The 22,464-nt window shown below is 42.6% G+C and overlaps 1 protein-coding gene across 1 annotated transcript in view; it reads right to left on the bottom strand.

Annotated features, from left to right (window-relative positions):
• The window catches only part of arhgap39 (Rho GTPase activating protein 39), a 487,284-nt gene that overhangs the window by 314,343 nt on the left and 150,477 nt on the right, over positions 1 to 22,464 (bottom strand). Inside the window, exon 5 of the mRNA XM_041183281.1 lies at positions 13,803 to 14,181. Coding sequence (XP_041039215.1) covers positions 13,803 to 14,181 — 379 coding nt within the window. The remainder of the gene's footprint in view (positions 1 to 13,802; positions 14,182 to 22,464) is intronic.

Below are 22,464 nucleotides of genomic sequence, written 5' to 3'. Positions count from 1 at the left end.
GACTACAGGGGTTGTTCACTGGTGATGGCACAGCATGGGGAACATTTCTGGATTACAAGGAGACTTTCTGAAGCTTGTGAAAAGATGGACAAACAGAATTTCTAATATTTCAATGGGTAAGTGGCACTGAACTATGTTTTCCAGCAAGACAATAAAAAAACAGAAATTCTGGAAATACTCAGCATGTCAGGCAGCATCCATGGAGAGAGTTTTCTACATGGTCGTGGAGGTGAAACAGGATTTTCCAGACATAGAAAGTTTTCAGCTGTCGACACCCTTTTTCGGGTCCTGATCCCATTCACAGCAGCAGTGAGCCTTTCAGTTCAATCATCCCAAAGGAAGCCAATTAAGCCAATTAGAGATGGCAGACGGCCTGAGGAGGTAGGAGTTCGATTCACTGGCCCCACTGCAAGGAAGGTCAACCGGCTATACAGTGAGAGTGCTGCTGTGGGGAATACAGGAGGAGAATCACATTGGAGGTGTCATCAGTCTGATAGGATGAAAGCCACTGCTTCACCTTCAGCACTATCAGAGACATCAGTCTCCAGGAGCTCCTCACCCATAGTGAGCCTCTATGAGTGGAAGACACCATCCTTCCTATTTTCTGCTGTTACACAGGAACATAAGAAATAGAAGCAGGTGTGGGCCATTTGGACCATCAAGCCTGCTCTACCATTCAAACAGATCATGGCTGATAATCTACCTAAACACCATTTTTCCTTACTATCCCTATACCCCTTGTTTTTATTACGATCCAAAAACCTATCGATTTCTGTCACCTATCAATTTCTATCTTGAAAATGCTCAATGGTTGAGCTTTCACAGGCCTCTGGGACAGAGAATTCCAAAGATTCACTGAGGGAAGAAATTCCTCCTCATCTCAGTCTTAAATGGCCTACTCCTTATTCTAGAACAGTGTCCCTTAGTTCTAGACCCACCAGCCAGAGGGAACATCCTATCTACATTTACCCTGTCACGCCCTGCAAGAATTTTGTAAGTTTCAATGAGGTCACCTCTCATTCTACAAAACTCTAGGCGATATAGGGCCCAGTTTCCTCAATCTCTCTTCATAAGAAAATCCCGCCATCTCAGGGATTAGCCTGGTGAACCTCCATTGCACTCCATCTATGGTACGTATATCCTTCTTTAAATTAGGAGACCAAAATTGTACACAATACTCCGGGTGCAGTCTCACCAAGGCTCTATATAATTGCAGCAAAACATCTTTATTCCTTTACTCAAATTCCCTTGCGATGAAGGCCAAAGGTTAGAAAGCCTTGAAATCTCACGCTGTTCCGAACTCCCGTCTCCTCTGAGTTGCTGAGGTGTTGACACAGCATGAGCCCTGTGTGATGCTGATAAAAAGGCAATGTTGCTGGAAGATAGCAGTTAATTGCTTAATTATCCACTGCAATTGGCTTCCCACCACTGTCAGGTGGATTGCCAATATTGGATTCAACCCACCCTTGGGGAAAGTGGCTAGAGGCAGGAACATGTCAGTAATTAAGACCAGCGCATTTTCTCTACTGCTCATAATCCTTTCCCCCCACTGCCTCAAAGGGTCTGGTAAAATTCTGCCCAATAATTCTGCTTCTCTTCTCCACAGATGCCACCTGACCTGCTGAGTGTTTCCAGCATGTTCTGTTTTTGTTTCAGATTCCCAACACTTGCATTGTTTCGCCTTTATGTTACTCACAAGACTATAGGTTTGGTCTGCAGTGAGTTAGTCACTCAACTGGACTCTGCGCCTTTGGGAACAGGAGGGGAAAAGGAGAAAAATATGGCCGAGATGCCCATTTTAGGATTCGTTTGCTGACACATCTGTGGAGAGTGGGGGAGGCCCGAATCTGGCTAGCTTTCCTGCGAAGACGCCCAATTCTTACTCTTGTAGAATTGCATCCAAAACGTGTAGCGTCAAAGGCACAACCCACAGAACCATTCCGCAGCAGGAACTGTGCTGTCAGGAAAGGCAGGGAATAGAAAGAAAATACAGGTAGCAAATTTTACAAGGCATAGTCACTGCTCACAAGTTACATAACTGAACAATGCAGCATTCTCCATGTGAAGCATTCAAGGCCGACATTGTGATCTCTGGTGCTTCTATATACACAGGTTCATTTGATATACTGCACAAGTTTTTGAGGAAAAAATTCATTCTGATGCCAGAATAAGCTTGTTGATTTTTTTGGAATAAAAATGTACAGCTGTTCAGGAAGCATCCAACAGACGGGCTGCAAGTAAAGATGTTGGGAGGCGCCCCCTCTGGAGAGATTTAATGCGAGTTTCTTTTTATTACCTCTGAAGCTTGTAATTTTGATGCTCTGAAGAATATCCGCAAATGATTTTGAAACCTGCTTCTTGGCACAGTCTGTTTATCCACTTCACCTTAAAAGACAGCATATTCAGACCCAGTGATCAGACTGGCAGCCTACAGGCACAAAGGCGTCATTCCGCTCCCTGAGAAATTTTATTTTTGAAGTCAGCCACAACCACATTGTAAAATATAAACCCACTTCAAATTTTAAACACCTGTGTCCTATTATTTCTTCAGAAGTACTGTACCCACAAAAGATTACTGCATCTCATGGTGCAATGTGTGTGCTTTAATGTAAGACAGCAGAGAGTAATGAAGGAGGCTACAAGTTGATAAAGGTGCTCTGCTTGCATTTACTAACTATGGCCATTTACAGAGCTGGTCAGAAACATGCAGTGGAAGGTGTTCGTCATCCTGGCACATCAATCCATTAATAAATGTGGTGTTAACATGGATGCATGTAGCTGGCAATGAAACATATATATTGTACCAGACAGACAGTCTGTCACATTACCTGCAGTTTACATCACTAGAAGCAAGTTCCTGTTAGGACAATGTGTACGAGTAATAAGCAATAAATTGGTTAATGAATTATTAAAGTAAGGTTACCACCAAAATACAGGCCACTAGCCAGCATAACACAGAGATTTCACTAAAAGTAAGCATCACATTAGAACCAGATTCTCTGAGGAGGAAAATTAGAGATCATTCATCAAACCATAAGCATTTCAGCACAAGCTGGTGTCAAGATCCGCCCTATATTTCAAACAGGCTATTCTTTAAGATCATTTAATCTTCAAGAACCTTTCTTGAAGAGGAAAGAGAAAAGAACACTACCAAACCTCAGCCCTTGACGAATGAAACCTCATCCCATCACTCCACAGTGACAGCCCTACAGTCTGTACTGTAGTTCTTTCAAAACTGAAGAATGCGTTATGTTGCAGTCTCCAGGGAGACAGCAGCATGATAAAGGCAGTGAAAAGCCCACTTGAGGTAAGAGTATGAGCACCCGCTTCACATACATGTCCCGCATACTATCAGTCAGTCACACCACAGCACTCCACAAACTGATGTCTAAACACACTGTTGCCTCTACCTATGTTTCCAAACAGAAGCAAAATTTTTTGATGGGGTCCTACCCGGAGAGTGCAGCCACCCACAAAATATCATCAGACATTGTAGAAGTCATTCCCAATTTTAGTTCCTGCTTGCAGGCAGAGACAGTATAGAGTCAGCACTCACTGCATCAACCAGCAATGCCTCACTTCTCTCTGGCAAAATTACCACCTAACATCCACTTGATTCCTACCCTTACATTGTTTAAACTCATCTTCCCTGGTCCACCCCAATTTGTTAAACTAGATTAATCTATCAATAGGGACACTATCCCAGTCATTCAATTATTTCCTAGAGTATAGTTACTTGCAAATGATACGTGTATTCTGTATTTGTCTTGTGGTTCTGGTAAGGGACTAATAATCCAGAGTTCAAATCCAACATGTCAAGTTGTGGAAACTTGAATTCCATAAATCTGGTATTGTTGGGTAGGCACCAGCTAAATAACCAAAAAAGCTGCTGTAAAAACCCACGTCACATGTTAATGCCCTTCCGGGAATGAAAGCTCCCATCCCTATCTGGTATGATCCTGTCCCACGCTACACAGTTAACGCCCCTCGGGCCTTGCTAGCATAACCTACATCCCTGTGAAAATAATATATAAAGAGAGGAAGGCTAAAATGGAAAAGAGAATACAGTACATCACATGGAGCCCTACCAGCAGAGCCCTGGGAAAAATCTTCTCATGCAACAGCAGTGGAGAGAAGGAAAAAACACAGGAACAGGAAGCAGCCATTCACGCCCTCAAACCTGTCCCAGCATTCAATTAAATCATGGCTGATCTGTATCTTAACTCCATTCATCAATCTTGGTTTAGTATCCTTTAATACGCTCACTTAACAGAAATCTATCAGTTTTGAAACGTGGGGGAAGGGAGCTCCAGATTCCCACTACCTTTTGTGCAGGACACAAGGAATACGAGGAGCAGATCATACTGCCCAGTGAGCCTGCTCCGACATTCAACTCCATTTTCTCATCCACTTCCCAAATCCTTGGATTCCCTGAGACACCAAAATCTGTCTACCGGATGTCTATCCCAGGCTTAAACATATTCAACAACGAAGCATCCACAACCCCCTGGAGGCGAGGGAATTCTAAAAGGAAGGAGGAAATGTGGAGAAGAGTTTCCTAACATCACCCTTGAACTTAGAAACAGCTTATAAAAGAATTGAATGAATAAATGAAAATTAACAACTGAGTAAATCGGGCTTAATTCAATCATCTAATATCCTTGAAATGTGAGGCGAAGGCTTAAGCATTCTGTAAAATGTCAGCAGAACGTGGATTGAATCACACCCTGCAACCAACTGTCAATAATGTGTATCTGGATAATCGTTTAAAATTAGCAAGCGCTTCAAGATTACTTGCAATGCCGTTTTAACACTAACTATCTTCAAAATAATTTCTAACAAGGGCTGTCTGTCAAATCTTTTTATTGGTTTTATTTTTATATTTTTTAAAATGATAAAACAATTAGTTACATTTTCTTCCAGGGATGAAACAGCAAAAGTAGGCTAGATTGGCTCTTCAGCACTGCTTTTTGAGTCCTGTCAATGCGGAAAATACGAGTTCAAAGATCCAATTACTAAGATTACTTGAGGGGACAATACAACATACTTTGATCAATCTGCTTCAGATTCAAGATCTGTACAGACAAGTGTTGGTAAATTAAAAAGAAAAAATAACTTGGTTTCTCATTCCACGACTGTGAAATAAAATAAGAAAGAGAATAAACAAAAACTGTAAAAATATTGGATTGCCCAATGTGGCAGAGGAGTCCTGTCAAATAATGAATTCACTTTTACTGGTGTCTGTGATACGCATGCAAAAAGTTAAGTATAGTGCCCGAGTATCTCTAACAGAATAAGTGCAGAACGTCACAGTACAGTTAGAGAAGCAATTCTCAGAATCACAGAATCATACTGTGCAGAAGAGGCCCTTCAGCCCATCGAGTCTGTACCAACACATGAGAAACACCTGACCTACCTGAAAACAGCGATTGACCAAAGATTTGGTTTGGCAATAGTTTTTAGTCCGAAAAATAAAGATTCTTCCAGAAAATCTTCTCAAGGGATGGGCAATAAATGCTGGCCTAGCCAGCGATGCCCACATCTCATGAACGAATTGAAAAGGTGGGGGGGGGGGCATCTGATGGGATACAGACTCTTCCCCGTTGGTGCAGTTTTCACCACTTGTACTGCTGACTGTTCTGCAGGGGCCTAGTCACCTGACTAGCATCGCCTGAGAAGCCCCGAAATATAAAGAAAGACCTTGCATTTATGGAGTGCCTTTCCTGACCTCAGGATGTTCTGATGCGCTTTACAGCTAATTAAGTACTTTTGTGGAGTCAGAATAGGTAATCCTCACAAAAACCCTGAAGACAAAACATGCTCTTTATATTCTTCAGAATGAGCACTGGGTTCGATACACGTACAGTGGGGAGACTTTGGCCTGAGTGAAATAGAGACCGAGTGAGTATATTTGGGAACTTGGTTCAAAGTGGAAATTCAACTGGCAAATCTTTTTCAAGCTCAATTTTAGACTAAGAGTCAGATTCTGACCTTTAAGTTAAATAGCTCAGTTAAACAGGCCTTAGTAGCAGTTAACTGTCAATCACCTGAAAGAGCTTGCCTGAATAGGTGCTGATTACTGTAGCAGGAAGCTAAGCCAGAAAATGACTCATCACAGCTCTATATAAGAACTGGACTTTTAAAGTGCATGGTCAGTAAGAGGTGCACGATCACAGAGGGGAGACTTCGGCCTGGGTGAGAGAGAGACCAAGTGAGTATATTTGGGATAAAGGCAAAATACTGCGGATGCTGGAAATCTGAAACAAAAACAAAAAATGCTGGAAAAACTCAGCAGGCCTGACAGCATCTGTGGAGAGAAAGGCAGAGTTAACATTTTGAGTCCGTATCACTCTTCTTCAGACCTAAGAGAAGTAAAGAGAGAAGCAAAAAAAATAAACATTTTTACTTCTTAGCTCTGAAGAAGAGTCATACACGTATATTTGAGAATTTGGTTCAAAGTGGGAATTTGGTACATGGGGGGAAAAGAGGTGTTTTAGGTAATGCTTACTGCAAGAAGTAAAGTGTGCTGAGTGGGGAGTTCAGGGAAGGATAGGGAGGAGATGCTTTCTTTTTCTTCTACCCCTTTTTCATTCTCCAGTATTTGATTTCCACTTCAGTGCAGCAGAAGGAGCAGGTAAACCAGTAACTGGTATTATTAGTTTTATCAGTATTGTAAGTACTGTATTGTTTGATCAGTATTGCAAAGTTTACTGGCAGTGCCAAAGCCTATTGGGACGTGTAAGCTTTATTAATTATAATTAATTAACAATTAATTAACACATATCGGAGATGGGAGGGCAGGTGGTGTGCTGTGGTTGCAGGATATGGGAGCTTCAAGATACTGGTGTGATCCAGGGCAAACACATCTGCAATGTGTTTGCAGCTGAAGGAACTTCGGCTCCGAGTTATTGAGTCGGAGGCCAAGCTGCAGACGCTGGCATATCAGGGAAGGGGAAAGTTACTTGGAAACTATTCCACGAGGCAGTCACATCCCTTAAGATGAAATCTTTTGATTTGGTCAGTGGTCAGGAACAGGAGGGTGTGACTGCAAGTGAGACAGGTAAAGGGAACCAGAGGTCAGGAATGCAGGAGCTTCGGCCCTTGCAGTTGTCCAGCAGGTTTGGGGTTTTCTCAGCTTGTTTGGATGAGAACGGGGGCTTCAGGATGGATGAACTAACTGGCCATGGCACCGTGGACAGGAAGTCATTCAAGCAGGGGTGTTATAAGGAATGTAATAATAATAAGGGACAGTATAGTCAGTGGGATTGACACCATTCTCTGCAGCAAAGAGCCTTGATCCAGACAGTTGTGTTGCCTGCCCAGTGCCAGGGTTCAGGACATCTGCTCGGGGCTGTAGAGGAACTTGCAGTGGGAGGGGGAGGACCCAGTCATCGTGGTCCATGTTGGTACCAAAGACATAGGCAGGACAAAGAAGTAGGTTCTACATAGTCAGTATGAGGAGCTTGGCACCAAATTAAGAAGCAGGACCTCAAAGGTCATGATCTCTGGATTATTACCTGAGTCATGTGAAAATTGGCATAGGGCAAATCAGATTAGGGAGATGAACATGTGACTGAAAGCCTGGTGCAGGAGAAGTGGGTTCCGGTTTGTGGGGCACTGGCACCAACACTGGGAAAAGTGGGATCTGTACCGTTGGGGCGGTCTACACCTGAACCATGCTGGGATCGGAGTTCTTGCGAGCCGCATAACTAGAGAAGTAGAGAGGGTTTTAAACTAATTAGCGGGGCAAGAATACAAATTTGGGAAGACATGGTAAAACAAGAGTACAGACAAGACAAAAGAGAAAGGTATTATTATGGAAATAAAAAACAAACTGTGACCAGAAGGGATAGAGAGTACAAATCTAACAGTAAATCAACAGATGAGACTAGGGGTTATAAAAAGAATAAAAGGATAAAACTAAAGGCAGTGTATCTGAATGCATGAAGCATTCAAAACAAAACAGATGATCTAAGAATGCACATAGAAGTAACTAATTATGATTTGATAGCCATTACAGAGACATGGATGCAGGAAGACATGGATTGGGGCCTGAATATTAAAGAGTAGAGGACATTTAGGAAGGACAGGGGGCTTCAGGATGGAAAAGGTGGAGGGGTGACCATAATAGTTATTGATGGTATTAGCACAATAGTGAGGGATGACCTAAGTTCAGGAAACCAGGATATGGTTTGGGTATACATGAGAAATGGTAAAGGCAAGAAGTCACTTGTGGGAGTTGTGTACAGACCCCCTAATAGTAACAACATGGTAGAAGGGAGCATAAAGGAATAAAGGGAGCTTGTCAGAAAAGCATGGCGATAATCATGGGAGATTTTAATCTACATATAGACTGGAAAAGTTAGATGGGCAAAGGTAGCCCAGATGAGGAATTCATAGGATGTTTCTGGGATAGTTTCTTAAAACAGCACGTTTTGGAGCTAACCAGAGAGCAGGCTATACTAGACCTGGTATCGTGCAACAAGATGGGACTAATTAATGATTGCATAGTGAAGGCACCCCTAGGTAGCAGTGACCATAATATGCTTGAATTTTACATTTAGTTTGAGGGAGAGTGGAGTGGGTCCAAGACTATGTTTTCAAACTTAAGAGCAATTATGAGGCATAAAAGCAGAGCTGGCTAAAGTGAATTGACGAATTAGGTTAAGGGATAGGTCAATAGAGATGAAGTGGCAAGCATTTAAGGGGATATTTCAGAATACACAGAATAGATACATTCCAACGAGTAGTTAATTAGAAAGGTTAAAGATAGTATCAAACTTAAAGAAAAAGTATATAATTGTGCAAAAATAGGTGGAAGACCAGAAGGTTGGACAGAATATAAGGAACAGCAAAAGGTGACTAAAAGATTAATAAGGAGAGAGAAATTAGAGTACGAGAGAAAGCTAGCCAGAAATATAAAAACAGATAGTAAGTTTCTATAAATATCTTAAAAAGAAACAAATTAACAAAGTGAGCACTGATCCTACAGAAATCGACTCTGGAGAACTGATAACGGAAATCAAGCAGATGGCAAATTAATTGAACAGATATTTTGCATCAGTCTTCACTATAGAGGATACAAGTAACATCCCAGAAGCAGCTATAAATCAGGAAATAAAAGGGAGGGAGGAATTCAGGAAAATTACAATCACCAGAGAAGTGGTACTGAGTAAATTGTTGGGGCTGCGGGCTGACAAGGGTCCTGATGTATTTCATCCTAGGGGCTTAAAAGAAGTGTCTAGTGTGATAGTTGATGCATTAGTTTTAGTTTTCCAAAATTCCCTAGATTCAGGAAAGGTTCCATTAGGTTCGAAGATAGCAAATGTAACTCCATTATTCAAAAAGGGAGGGAGATAGAAAGTGGGAAACTACAGGCCAGTTAGCTTAACATTCGTCATAAGTAAAATGTTAGAAGCTATTATTAAAGAAGCTATAGCAGGGCATTTGGATAAGTTCAAGGTAATCAGGCAGAGTCAACCTGGTTTTGTGAAAGGGAAATAGTGTTTAACAAAATTATTGGAGTTCTTTGAGGAAGTAATGTGCTGTGGACAAAGGGGAATCGGTGGCTGTACCGTACTTAGATTTCCAGAAGGCATTTGATAAAGTGCCCCATCAAAGGTTATTGTGGAAAGTAAAAGCTCATGGCATAAGGGGTAACATATTGGCATGGATAGAAGATTGGCTGGTTAATAGGAAGCAGAGTGTCGGCATAAATGGGTCTTTTTCAGGTTGGCAAGATGCAATGAGTGGTGTGCCACAGGGATCAGCACTGGGACCTCAACTGTTTACAATTTATATAAATGACTTGGATGAAGGGATGGATGGGATTGTTGCCAAATTTACTGATGACAAAAAGATACGTAGGAACGGAACTTGTGAAGAGGACATAGAGAGGCCACAAAAAGGTTAAGCAAAGGGCAAAGATCTAGCAAACAGAGTATAATATGGGAAAATGTGAAACTATCCAATTGGCAGGAAGAATAAAAGGGAAGCATATTACCTAAATGGTGACAGCTTGCAGGGCTCTGATGCTGAGGGATACGGGTGTCTTAGTGCATGAATCGCAAAAGGCTAGTATGCAGGTACAGCAAAATAATTAGGAAAGCTAATAGAATGTTATCATTTATTGTGAGGGGAATTGAATACAAAAGTAGGGAGGTTACGCTTCAGTTATACAGAGCACTAATGAGACCACACCTTGAGTACTGTGTACAGTATTGGTCTCCTTATTTAAGGAAGGATGTAAATTTGTTGGAAGCAGTTCAGAGAAGGTGTACCAGACTAATAGCTGGAATGGGCGGGTTGTCTTATGAGGAAAGGCTGGACAGCTAGGCTTGTATCCATTGGAGTTTAGAACAGTAAGAAGTGACTTGATTGAAACATATAAGATCCTGTGGGGACTTGACAGGATGGATGTGGAGAGGATGTTTCCTCTTGTGGGAGAATCTAGAACTAGGGTCATAGTTTAAATATAAGGGGTGGCCCATTTAAAATGGAGGTGAGGCAAAATTTTTTTCTCTGAGGGTCATGAGCCTTTGGAACCCTGCTTCCGCCACCTTAACAGGAAGAGAATCTTTGAATGTTTTGAAGACAGAGGTAGATAGATTCTTGGTAAGCAAGGAAGTGATTGTTATGGCAAGCGGAAGGTAAATGCCAAGCTGCTCAAATCCCAAAGGGAAACTTGAAACAGCTACCACAACTATTTGCAATTTATATTTATTTAGAGATGCGGGCTTTAAATTCAGTAAAAAAAAAGGCCACCAAGGCTTAGAGGTTTCTTACAAAACTAAGTTAAACCTTTATTAATATAAAAAAATGATTTTAAACACATACATAGGTTTCAAATTACTACTAGAATAACTCCTAGCCCTACCAGTTAATTTAACTCCCAGTTACACCTCCGTTAAGGCAACAGTAAAACATAGGTTTTAAAAGACCCAGGCAAAGTAACAAGATACCCTGAACAGTCAAATTCAAAATAAGTTTTCTTCATTTTGGTTCGTGTAGATAGCAACTTCAGACTTAGAGGCTGGAGGCTTTTAACACTTGTTATATCTTAGAATGCCTCCTTTCCTACACAAAACCTCATTCTCTTTATACAGATTTCCCTGTGAATGCAAATTTCCATTGTTTCACTATGTCTTTGGACTTTACCTCTCTAATAATAAAAAATTATCAATTTACTGGTAAAATTGGTAATCTTTGGGGAAAATAAACAGTGTTTCTTAACTTCTCCTGGCTAGGTGAAACATTTCACCCTCTCTTTTGAATTCAAGCTTCTCTAGTTTATTTAAAAATACAAATGTTCCCTTTATACCTCACATTCTAAAACTTCGCCCATGTTTACATATTTAGCATTTCAAACTTAGCTTCTCTTCTTTCATCAAAACCTTGCAACCAGTTGTCTTTAATTCAATTAAGTCTCACACACACATAGACACACACATACATAGACACAGGCCCCACTATTATACTGCATTACAATAAATTCCAAATAACATTATGAAAATTATATCTTCCTGACACTGAAAGGTTATCGAGGGTAGGCAGGACGCAGATTTGAGGTTACTATCAGATCAGCCATGATCTTATTAAATGGCACAGCAGGCTTAAGGGGCCGAATGGCCTACTCCTGCTCCTTTTTAAATGGTAGTGCAAATTTTATTGCATTTTAAACCTTGCTGCTTTTTCAGAAGGCGGCGGGTTATTTTCAGAGGACTGTGCTCTATAGGAAATGTTGGAAGGAGGGTCACAAAACAAGAAGCAACAACCTACTTTTCATCCAGATAGGCCCCACATTGTCTTATTATCCATTTGTCTGTCTGTGAAATGTTTGAATCTACGCAGTGTTAGGAGAGTCTAAGAAATTTTGTCAAGGCAGCTGCAAGCTGAACTTTGTTGAAGCAAACTACTTCACTCCTTACTTACCTGTCCCTAGAAGTAAAATTTTATTAATACGTTGCAGGACACCTGGGCAACTGCTCATTTTCATTTGATTTTTAATGGACTTCCCCCTCTTCTTTCTCTTCACACTGTGCCACTTTCAGCAATTTTACCCAACGATTCAAGGCTGCAGTGTACCTTGGACTACAATACTTTTAACAGCCATCAAAAGATCATAGCTTTGGTAGTGGCTGGTGGGGTGGTCGAGGGAGAAAGGGAAGTAACAAATATCACACACCCCACAGCAGAATCCTATAATTTCATCACTTAAATTTACCAGCCTTCAGTTTAGTGTTTAAAACATTATGATGCTATTTCACAGAAAACCATTTCTAAAAGAGACAGGTCCTTCAGCTCCATAGTTACCTCCTTAGAAATGTCAAAGACTGGAGCATTATTTCTGAATTTAAAAATGCCAATTGACATAATATTTCCCAGGGGGTACAAATTTCAGCTCTGCCCCTCCTGCAACGGCATAGCCAATAATTTGACCAAGAAGTCCGAACAGGGGCAAGAGTGAAAACATGCATTAAGGGTCTGCAAAACTGACAACTTCTTCCCATTGTTAATTTGGTTCCATCATTTCATCACACTGCAACGCCATGCAATCTAAGGTCACTTTCTTCCAACCACAATACACAGAATCAGTCCGACAAGAGTTGGGAACCAAAATTATCCAAGTCTTCTGCAAATTCTGCTTTAAATTGTTGCTGGGAGCTGCACCAGAGCAGCTTTGGTGGTTGATGCTATCATTTTGCAACCCCTGTTGGTTAAGGAACTTGGTTCAACTTTGTGCCTACCCAGGGACATAGCTGAGATTGGAAATTCACTACTGGAATATTAGGATCCCAATTCCAAATAATACAAGGAGATGATTGAGGAGACAATTCTGTCAGTGTGTTAGCCCCCCCAAGTAAAATATGAGTCATGGAACTCAGAGTCTAGCATGGACTCACAGGTTAACACAAGTTAAAAACGATTAAGTTTGGAATCAGAAGGAAGCGTGGGAGAATTCTGTGATGTAGACAGGGCCCTGAAGTGCACAGCAGAAATGGGTTCAGAAGGTAATTAGATGCTGTGTAAGAGAAAAAGGGAGGAAAAAAAGAACAAGACAGAGAGGGTATAGAGTGATATAGTGAGGAAGTGGGCATGATCTCTTTAAAAAAAAAATTGTTGGGCAATCATGGACTTTCCTGATTCCTATTCTCTTATTTTAAAACATCAAATTCTTATTGACAGTTGTGGAGAGATATCTCCACAAGAAACCTATCCAGTTGCTGACTAAATTGATCCTGATGGAACATTTATTTTAGCATATTTATACTTTCAAATTCAGGGATCAATGATCTATATCCGAAACTGCAAGAGTTGCCCAATGCTTGTTTGTTTCTCAACACAGTAAATCACTCCAAAAGTCCGCACCAAAAGGTGAAGCATCACTGTCCTTGTGAGGGTCACTGGGAAACGATTCCATCTCCTTAGATTGGGTCTCTTGTGTGTATTCATTCAAATGCACAGCTAGCAATTAGCTGCTGAACTCAGTTATTTAAGGATTTATTAGGCCAGAGGAAGGCTGTGAGCTTATATACTGACAACCAGCATTAACACTCTGTCTAACTAATGATGTCTGTCAACAACTGTCCATCACCTCATTCTGCCATCCAGTATCCCAACAGTAATGCTGCACCCAACAATTGGCAGGTATATTTTCCTGGTCATTGAGTGGCGGAGAGTAAGGAACAAGTGAAAACAAACACATGACATGCACGGATACCATGGAGAGCATGCAGCAGCTCTAAACCTTACCTCTCTGGTTCCTCTTTTCCAATAATCTGCTGGGCTTGTTTTGGTCGCGCCTGTTCTTGTGTCCTATCAGCTTCCAGTTCCTGTTCTAGGGAAGAGCTGGTGCTCCCTTCTCTACTCATATTACTACTACGGCCCGGACTGTTGTCAGCCGAAGCTCGACTCGGTGAGTCGGTGTTCTGTTTTAATGTCTGCAATTTGGCCAGCGGGATGATGTCACAGTTCTGAGGCCGATGCCATACAGTCCTCTGTGTTGTGGCATTGTAATAATAAAACCTAGAGGTGTTGGGATCAAAGAGCTCCCACCACTGATTCTCATTGGTGCGCTTTATCCGGACACCAGAAGGCGGATCCCAGACACATTCTCCAGTGGTAAGGTTAGCGTACATACGCTCCCGAGTTCGAGGCTCAATGATCTCCACCCATTCCAGCCTTGAGAAAAGAAAGATAAAAGCTTATAAAGGTATATATATTGAGATATAAATGTGCGTATATACACAAACACACAGGCAAGCTCTTTAGAAAGTTTTCGGTTGTAGTTCAAAAATTTCAGCACTTTTGTCCCCATTAGGACTGAGACATTTAAAAACCATTTACCTCGTCAGGTACACCAGGGATAGATGACATCTGGACTAGGTATTCCACTACACAGACCCTGTCCTGAATGATTACTTGGGAATGATTACAGGAAACATTTCTTCATTTTGCATCATGTAAGCGCTTCGAAGTCCATCTCAAGACAGACAGTTATAAGGAAAGATAAAATACTGGGACTATTTCTTGGGGGCATTAATTGCTAATAGGAGTTTGATAGAGGTTTTGAAAACTGAGAACTTTGATAGAGCACATGAAAAGATTATTTCCCTTCATTGGGGAGTTATTGATGTGGGAAGATTAATTTAGAATTAAACCTTCACTAAATGAAGGCCAAGTTACCCCACCTATACTGGCAAGATAAAGGGCTCTCATTTTTTTATTATGTAGACAACAGCCCCCAGTAAAGAGATTACAAGCAGTGTTCAGAGTCCTTGCTTCATTGTGAAGGATGGCACGTGTTTAGGCATCATGTTACAATGTACACTAAGAGCATTGTTTTGTTGAATAAGTGATTCCCAACATTGTGCCTCATCAGCTGGCAGTGCACATCATGAAGTCAGTGGTGAATTCCCTGTGTTCCAACCATTCACTTTAACAGGTGGAAGATCATGGAGTGTACGCCTGGAATCTTCTGATATGCCCGCCCTGCGGGTGAAACTTTGTGCCTGGCAAATGCATTTGGAAAATTACCACTAACGTCTTGCAGTTGTAAGACATTAAGTTCATCTGCAACTCTCTACCCACTAGCCACCAATCTTCACCCAGTTGTCACAGGAGTCTTAAATAGAAGTCAAATTTATTTTTATTTTTAATTCATTCATGGTATTTTTTTTCAATTCTTTCATGGAATGGGGGAATCACTGGCTAGGCCAGCATTTATTGCCCATCCCTAGTTGCCCTTGAGAAGGTGGTGGTGAGCTGCCTTCTTGAACCACTACAGTGGTGGTGTAGGTACACCCACAACACTGAGAGTTCCAGGATTTTGACTCAGAAACAATGAAGGATGTTGTGTGGCTTGGAGGAGAACTTCAGGTGGTGTTCCCATGCATCAGCGACACAGCTGCTAAACTGGGTCTGCGCCAGGTGGTGAGAGAGCCAAGAAGAGGGAAAAACCGACATGTCCTCATCCTCATCAACCTGCCTGCCACAGATGCATCTGTCATGACAATATTGGTAGGAGTGACAACCGCACAGTCCTTGTAGAGACAAAGTCCTGTCTTAACATTGAGGATACCCTCCATCGTTATACGGCACTACCACCGAAGATCTAGCAACTCAAGATTGGGCATCCATGAGGCGCAGCAGCAGAATTGCATACAATCACAATCTGTAACCTTATGCCCCGACTTATTCCTCACTCTACCATTACCATCAAGCCGGGGGATCAACCCTGGTTCAATGAAGAGTGCAGAAGGGCATGCCAGGAGCAGCACCAGGCATACCTAAAAATGAGGTGTCAACCTGGTGAAGCTACAAACTACTTGCATGCCAAACAGCGAAAGCAGCATGCGACAGACAGAGCTAAAACGATCCCACAAGCAACGGATCAGATCCAAGCTCTGCAGTCCTGCCACATCCAGTCGTGAATGGTAGTGAACAATTAAACAACTAACAGGTGGACAAGGCTCCACAAATATCCCCATTCTCAATGAGGGGAGTCCAGCACATCAGTGCAAAAGACAAGGCTGAAGCATTTGCAAAAATATTCAGCCAGAGATGCAAAGTGGATGATCCACCTCAGCCTCCTCCATGGTCCCCAGCATCATAGATGCCAGTCTTCAGCCAACTCAATTCACTCCACGTGATATCAAGAAATGGCTGACGGCTATGGACACTGCAAAGGGTATGGGCCCTGATAACATTCCGGCAATAGTCCTGAAGGCTTGTGGTCCAGAACTAGCCGTGCTCCTAGCCAAGCTGTTCCAGTACAGCTACAATCGTGGCATCCGTCCTGCAATGTGGAAAATTGCCCAGGTATGTCCTGTACACACAAAGCAGGACAAATCCAACCCAGCCAGTTACCGCTCCATTAGTCCACACTTGACCAACAGCAGAGTGAGGGAAAAGTTGACATTGCTATCAAGCGTCAGTGAGCAATAACCTGCTCATTGGCATTCAGTTTGGGTTCAGTTCGTTCAGGGCCACTCAGCTCATGACCTCATTATATTTTTGGTCCAAACATGGACAAAAAAGGAGGACTCAAGAGGTGAGGTGAGAATGACTCCCCTTGACATCAAGGCAGTATTTGACTGAGAATGGCATCAAGGAACCCAAGCAAAACTGGAGTTACACAATGTTCAGCAACATTTGCAACTCCTCAGATACCGAAACAGTCTGTGTCCCTATGCAGCAAGACCTGGACAACATTCAGTCTTGTGCTGATAAGTGGCAAGTAACATTCACACGACACAAGTGCCATCTCCAACAAGAGAGAATCTAAACATCTCCCCATGGCATTCAATGGCATTATCATTGCTGAAATCCCACTATCAACATCCTGGGGGTTACCACTGACCAGAAACTGAACTGGTCCCAGCCAAGCAAATACTGTGGCTACAAGAGCAGATCACGGGCTGGGAATTCTATGGTGAGTATCTCACCTCCTGACTCAAAGAACAAAGAAAAGTACAGCATAGGAACAGGTCCTTCGGCCCTCCAAGCCTGCGGCGATCATATTGCCTGTCGAACGAAAACATTTTGCACTTCCGGGGTCCGTATTCCTCTATTCCCATCCTATTCATGTATTTGTCAAGCTGCCTCTTAAACACCACTATCATACCTGCTTCCACCACCTCCTCTGGCAGCGAATTCCAGCCATTCACTACCCTCTGCGTAAAAAAACTTGCCCCGCACATCTCCTCTATAGTTTTCTCCTCTCACCTTAAATCTACGTTCCCTAGTAATTGATTCTTCCACCCTGGGAAAAAGCTTCTGACCATCTACTCTGTCCATACCGCTCATAATTTTGTAAACTTCTTTCAAGTCGCCCCTCAATTGCCGTCGCTCTAGTGAGAACAATCCGAGTTTCTCCAACCTCTCCTCATAGCTAATAAACTCCAGACCAGGCAGCAACCTGGTAAACCTCCTCTGCACCCTCTCCAACGCCTCCATATATTCTTGCTGAGTAAGCTTCTGGTAATGTGGCCACCAGAATTGCATGCAATATTCCAAGTGTGGCCTAACCAAGGTTCTATACACTGCAGCATGACTTCCCAGCTTTTATACTCATTACCCCTGCCAATGAAGGCAAGCATGCCATATGCCTTCCTGACTACCTTATCCACCTGCGTTGCCACTTTCAGTGACCTGTGGACCTGTACACCCAGATCATCTCTGCCTGTCAATGATTTAAGGGTTCTGCCATTTCCCCAAAGCTTGCCAACCATCTACAAGGCACAAGTCAGGAGTGTGATGGAATACTCTACACTTGCCTGGATAAATGCAGCTCCAACAATACTCAAGAAGCTCAACACCATCCAGGACAAAGAGCCCACTTGACTGGCACCACATCTACCACCTTCAACATTTACTCCCTCTACCACCGACACACAAAGGCAGCAGTTTGTACTACCTACAAGGTGCTCTGCAGCAACTCACTGAGGCTCCTTCAAATGCACCCTCCAAATCCTTGACCTGTACCACCTAAAAGGACAAGGGCAGGAGATGCATGGGAACATCACCACCTGCAAGTTGTCCTCCAAGTCACACATCATCCTGACTTGGAACTATATCAGCATTCCCCCACTGCCACTGGAACTCCCTCTCGAACAGCACTGTGGATGTACCTACACCACATGGACTGCAGCGGTTCAAGAAGGCAGCTCACCACTACCTTCTCAAGAGCAATTAGGATGGGCAATAAATGCTGTCCTTGCCAGTGACACCCACATCTCGTGGAAGAATAAAAAAAATCTGCTGCCCTTGATTTCTTGAGATTGCAGGTTTGGAAGGTGCTATCAAAGGAGGCTTGGTGAGTTGCTGCAGTGCACCTTGTAGATGGTACACACTGCTGCTACTGTGTGTCGGTGGTGGAGGGAGTGAACGTTGAAGGTGGTGGATAGGGTGTCAATCTAGTAGACTGCTTTGTCTGTCCTGGATGGTTTCGAACTTCCTGAATGTTGTTGGAGCTGCACTCATCCAGGCAAGTGGACAGCATTTCGTCACAATCCCGAACTTGCGCCTTTTAGATGGTGGGCAGGCTTTGAGAGTCAGGAGGTGAATCATTTGGTGCAGTAGAGTGGACAGTTTAAATGCTCTTTTACTTTTCAAACTGATTAAAAAAGTACATTTTTCTTTCCTTACCCGATTCACTGTAATGTTTTTTGACCCTTACTGGAGTTCCTAACCATGTTTTAAACAAAAGGAACATGTGTTTCAAGAACCTTTTGCATTCATTTACCACCATAACATACAAAAACATCTTCAGATATTTCACAGGAATGTTATCAAACAATTTGACAACGAGCCATTTCAGGATACGTTAGATCACATTGTCAAAGAGACAATTTAAAGAGCATCTTGAAAAAGAGAGGCAGAGAGGCACAGGGGTTTAGGGAACGAATTCCAGAACTTAGGGCCTAAGCAGCTGAAAGCCATAAATAAATGTAAGGTAATGAAAACTACACAAAAGCCAGAATAGAATTTATGGAAAGAAAGGAGTGGGACAGTCCCATTTGGCTGAAAAGCTCCTAGAAATTTGTACATAGAAAATTCAGCATCAATGTATTTCTAGAAAAGCCAATTTACAGTGCAGCACTGTTTCTTCAAGTGTCACTTATCTGAACCAGCTGGACCCCCCAGAATGCCCTGTGTGAATAATTATTTCCTCACACTGTATGGGATTGCTGTGCCTAATCAGTACAGCTCGATGCAGCACAGTGCTGCAAGTCAGATGCGATCAGTTGTCCAAATTATTCACTAATCCACACAAGGACAATTACACAGGGCAAAGGAGGATCCTCAACGTGGCTGAAGGCAGCCGTTTTGCAGCAGATTTGCACACTCGGCTCACTTCAATAACATGCTGAAAGTCAGCTGTTCACATACGTCAAAAGTGTTGGGCCTTCCCAATAGCAATTCCCTCCACTCAATATATCCATGACTCTATCTCGTTGATCCTAGTGCAAAGGGCGAAAAAGTGAAAACTTCTCTCATTCTTTCAAAGGGTGGAAGCCACTTATATATATATAAAAAAACAACTTGACTGCAATCTCAGGATTTTAAATATACAAAATACACAATGTTGAATCCTCAATTCTTATCAGTTATCTTATAGGCTTTTACAGGATCGTCACACACCATTCAGCCTAGCAGGTCCATGCCACATAAGCCTCCTCCCCGCTTACTCTATCACCATATTCATCCATTCCTTCCTTCAGATACTTATCTATACTGTTTGCCTCAACCTCTGTATTGGCGAGTTCCACATTCTTACCACTCTCTGGGTAAAGTAGTTTCTCCTGAATTCCCTATTGGATTTACTAGTGAATAATCTTAAACTGACAGCCCCTAGTTTTAGACTCGCTCCCAAGCTGAAATCTCTCCTCCACATCTGCCCTATAGAATAGTCTCTACTTTCTGATCACGCCTCAGTAATCTCGTTTCTAGAGAAAATAGCCGGTTGAGTTTTCATTGTGCTGTAGCATGGAGGAGGAATAGGCTGGTCGCCCACAAGATCCCCTGGCTTTGTCTCATTGGTGAGTGAGAGGAAAGAAATGGTGGCACTGAGTGCAGAAGGCTGGAGCGAGTAGGGGGTGAGATGGGGGAGGGGGGAATCTGTAGCCAGCCACCTGAAATCGAAGATGAGACAATAATGTCAAAAGATTTACCACCGTTAAGTAATATATGTGATGCTCGTGGGGCCAATATGGTCCTGTCTGATTTAAGGGGATTTTATAATGCACTGCAGCTCAGGGAATTGTTATCTGAGCAAAGTGCATCCTTTATACACTCGCATTTTAAAAATCCTCTCGGGTTTCCCCAGGCAAGACAGCTCGGACAAGTAGTTGGCACATCAGTGAAACAGCTTTAAGAAGCGCTTCACAAATTACTAAAAAGGGTAGGTAGAATGGAATTTGCCAAAATCAATTGCAACATCAACAACAATTTATATTTATATAGCGCTTTTAATGTAATCAAAAGTCTCAAGGCATTTCACAGGAGCATTATAAAATATGGAATGAAACCAAGCCAAATAAGGAGATATTAGGTCAGATGACAAAAAGTTAGGTCAAAGACGTAGATTTTAAGGATTGTCTGAAAGATGGAAAGCGAGATAGAGAGGTGGAGAGGTGTGGGTGGGTGTTCCAAAGCTTGGGGCCCAGGCAACCGAAGGCATGGCCACCAGTAGTGGTGCAATTAAATTGGGAATTCACAAAAGGCAAGAATGGGAGGACTCCAGATATCAGAGGGTTGTGGGGCTGGAGGTGATTATAGAGATAGGGAGTGGTGAGGCCATGAAGGGATTTGCAAAAAAGAATGATCATTATAAAATCAAGCTGTTTCTTGACCAGGAGCCAACTTAAGTCACTGAATACAGGGGTGATAGGGGAACCCTGATTGTGTAAAAGAATGTATCACAGAATCACAGTGCAGAAGAGGCCCTTCGGCCCATCGAGTCTGCACCAACATGTGAGAAACACCTGACCTACCTACCTAATCTCATTTACCAGCACTTGGCCCATAGCCTTGAATGTAATGACGTGCCAAGTGCTCATCCAGATACTTTTTAAAGGATGTGAGGCAACCCACCTCCACCACCCTCCCAGGAAGTGCATTCCAGACCGTCACCACCCTCTGGGTAAAAAAGTTTTTCCTCACATCCCTCCTAAACCTCCTGCCCCTCACCTTGAACTTATGCCCCCTTTGTGACGGAGCCTTCAACTGAGGGGAACAGCTGCTCCCTAGCCACCCTGTCCATGCCCCTCATAATCTTGTACACCTCGATCAGGTTACCCCTCAGTCTTCTCTGCTCCAACAAAAACAACCCAAGTCTATCCAACCTCTCTTCATACCGAAATGTTTCATCCCAGGCAACATCCTGGTGAATCTCTTCTGCATCCCCTCCAGTGCAATCACATCCTTCCTATAATGTGGCGATCAGAACTGCACACATTACTCCAGCTGTGACCTCACCAAGGTTCTATACAACTCCAACATGACCTCCCTACTTGTGTAATCTATGCCTTGATTGATAAAGGCAAGTATCCCATATGCCTTTTTCACCATCTCACTAACAAGCCCCTCCACCTTCAGAAACCTATGGACACACACGCCAAGGTCCCTTTGTTCCTCGGAACTTCCTAGTGTCATGCTGTTCATTGCATACTTCCTTGTCAAATTACTCCTTCCAAAATGTATCACCTCTCACTTTTCAGGGTTAAATTCCATCTGCCACTTATCTGCTCATTTGACCATCCCGTCTACATCTTTCTGTAGCCCAAGATACTCAAACTCACTGTCAACCACTGGCCAATCTTTGTGTCATCCGCAAACTTACTAATCCTACCCCCTACATAGTCATCTATGTCATTTATATAAATGACAAATAATAGAGGACCGGGCACAGATCCCTGTGGTACGCCACTGGACTCTGGCTTCCAGTCACTAAATATATTGAGTCATACAACACAAAGGTAGGGCATTTGGTACATTGTGTCCATGCATCTATGAAAGATCTATCCTATTAGTCCTCCACTTCCCCACAGCCCTGCAAATTTTTCTTTTTCAAATGAATAACCAATTCCTTTTTGAAAGCTACTATTGAGCCTGCTTCCATCACACTCCTGATTTGTGCCTTGTAGATGGTGGACAGGCTTTGAGGAATCAGGAGGCTAGTTATTCAGTGCAGAGTTCCCAGACTTTGACCTACATAAGAAATGCAGGAGCAGACCATACAGCCCTTTAAGCCTGCTCTGCCATTTGTTGCAAAAATGCCTAATTTCATTTTTCATGTTTTGGGAGCATAACTTTTAGTTCGGGGACTGAAGTTTTTGAAAAATAAGGTAAGGAAGCACCTAGTTTGGCAAGTTGTTAATCAGATCTGAAGTAATTGCCATTCAAAGGGTGGCCTGTGTTTATTTAATATCAGAGTTGGAAGTGGGAAAACATTAAACAATG

This window comes from Carcharodon carcharias, chromosome 3, assembly GCF_017639515.1.
Source record: "Carcharodon carcharias isolate sCarCar2 chromosome 3, sCarCar2.pri, whole genome shotgun sequence".
NCBI lineage: Eukaryota > Metazoa > Chordata > Chondrichthyes > Lamniformes > Lamnidae > Carcharodon > Carcharodon carcharias.
The sequence above is the reverse complement of the archived record's forward strand: the minus strand, read 5'-3'. Positions and strand labels throughout refer to the sequence as shown.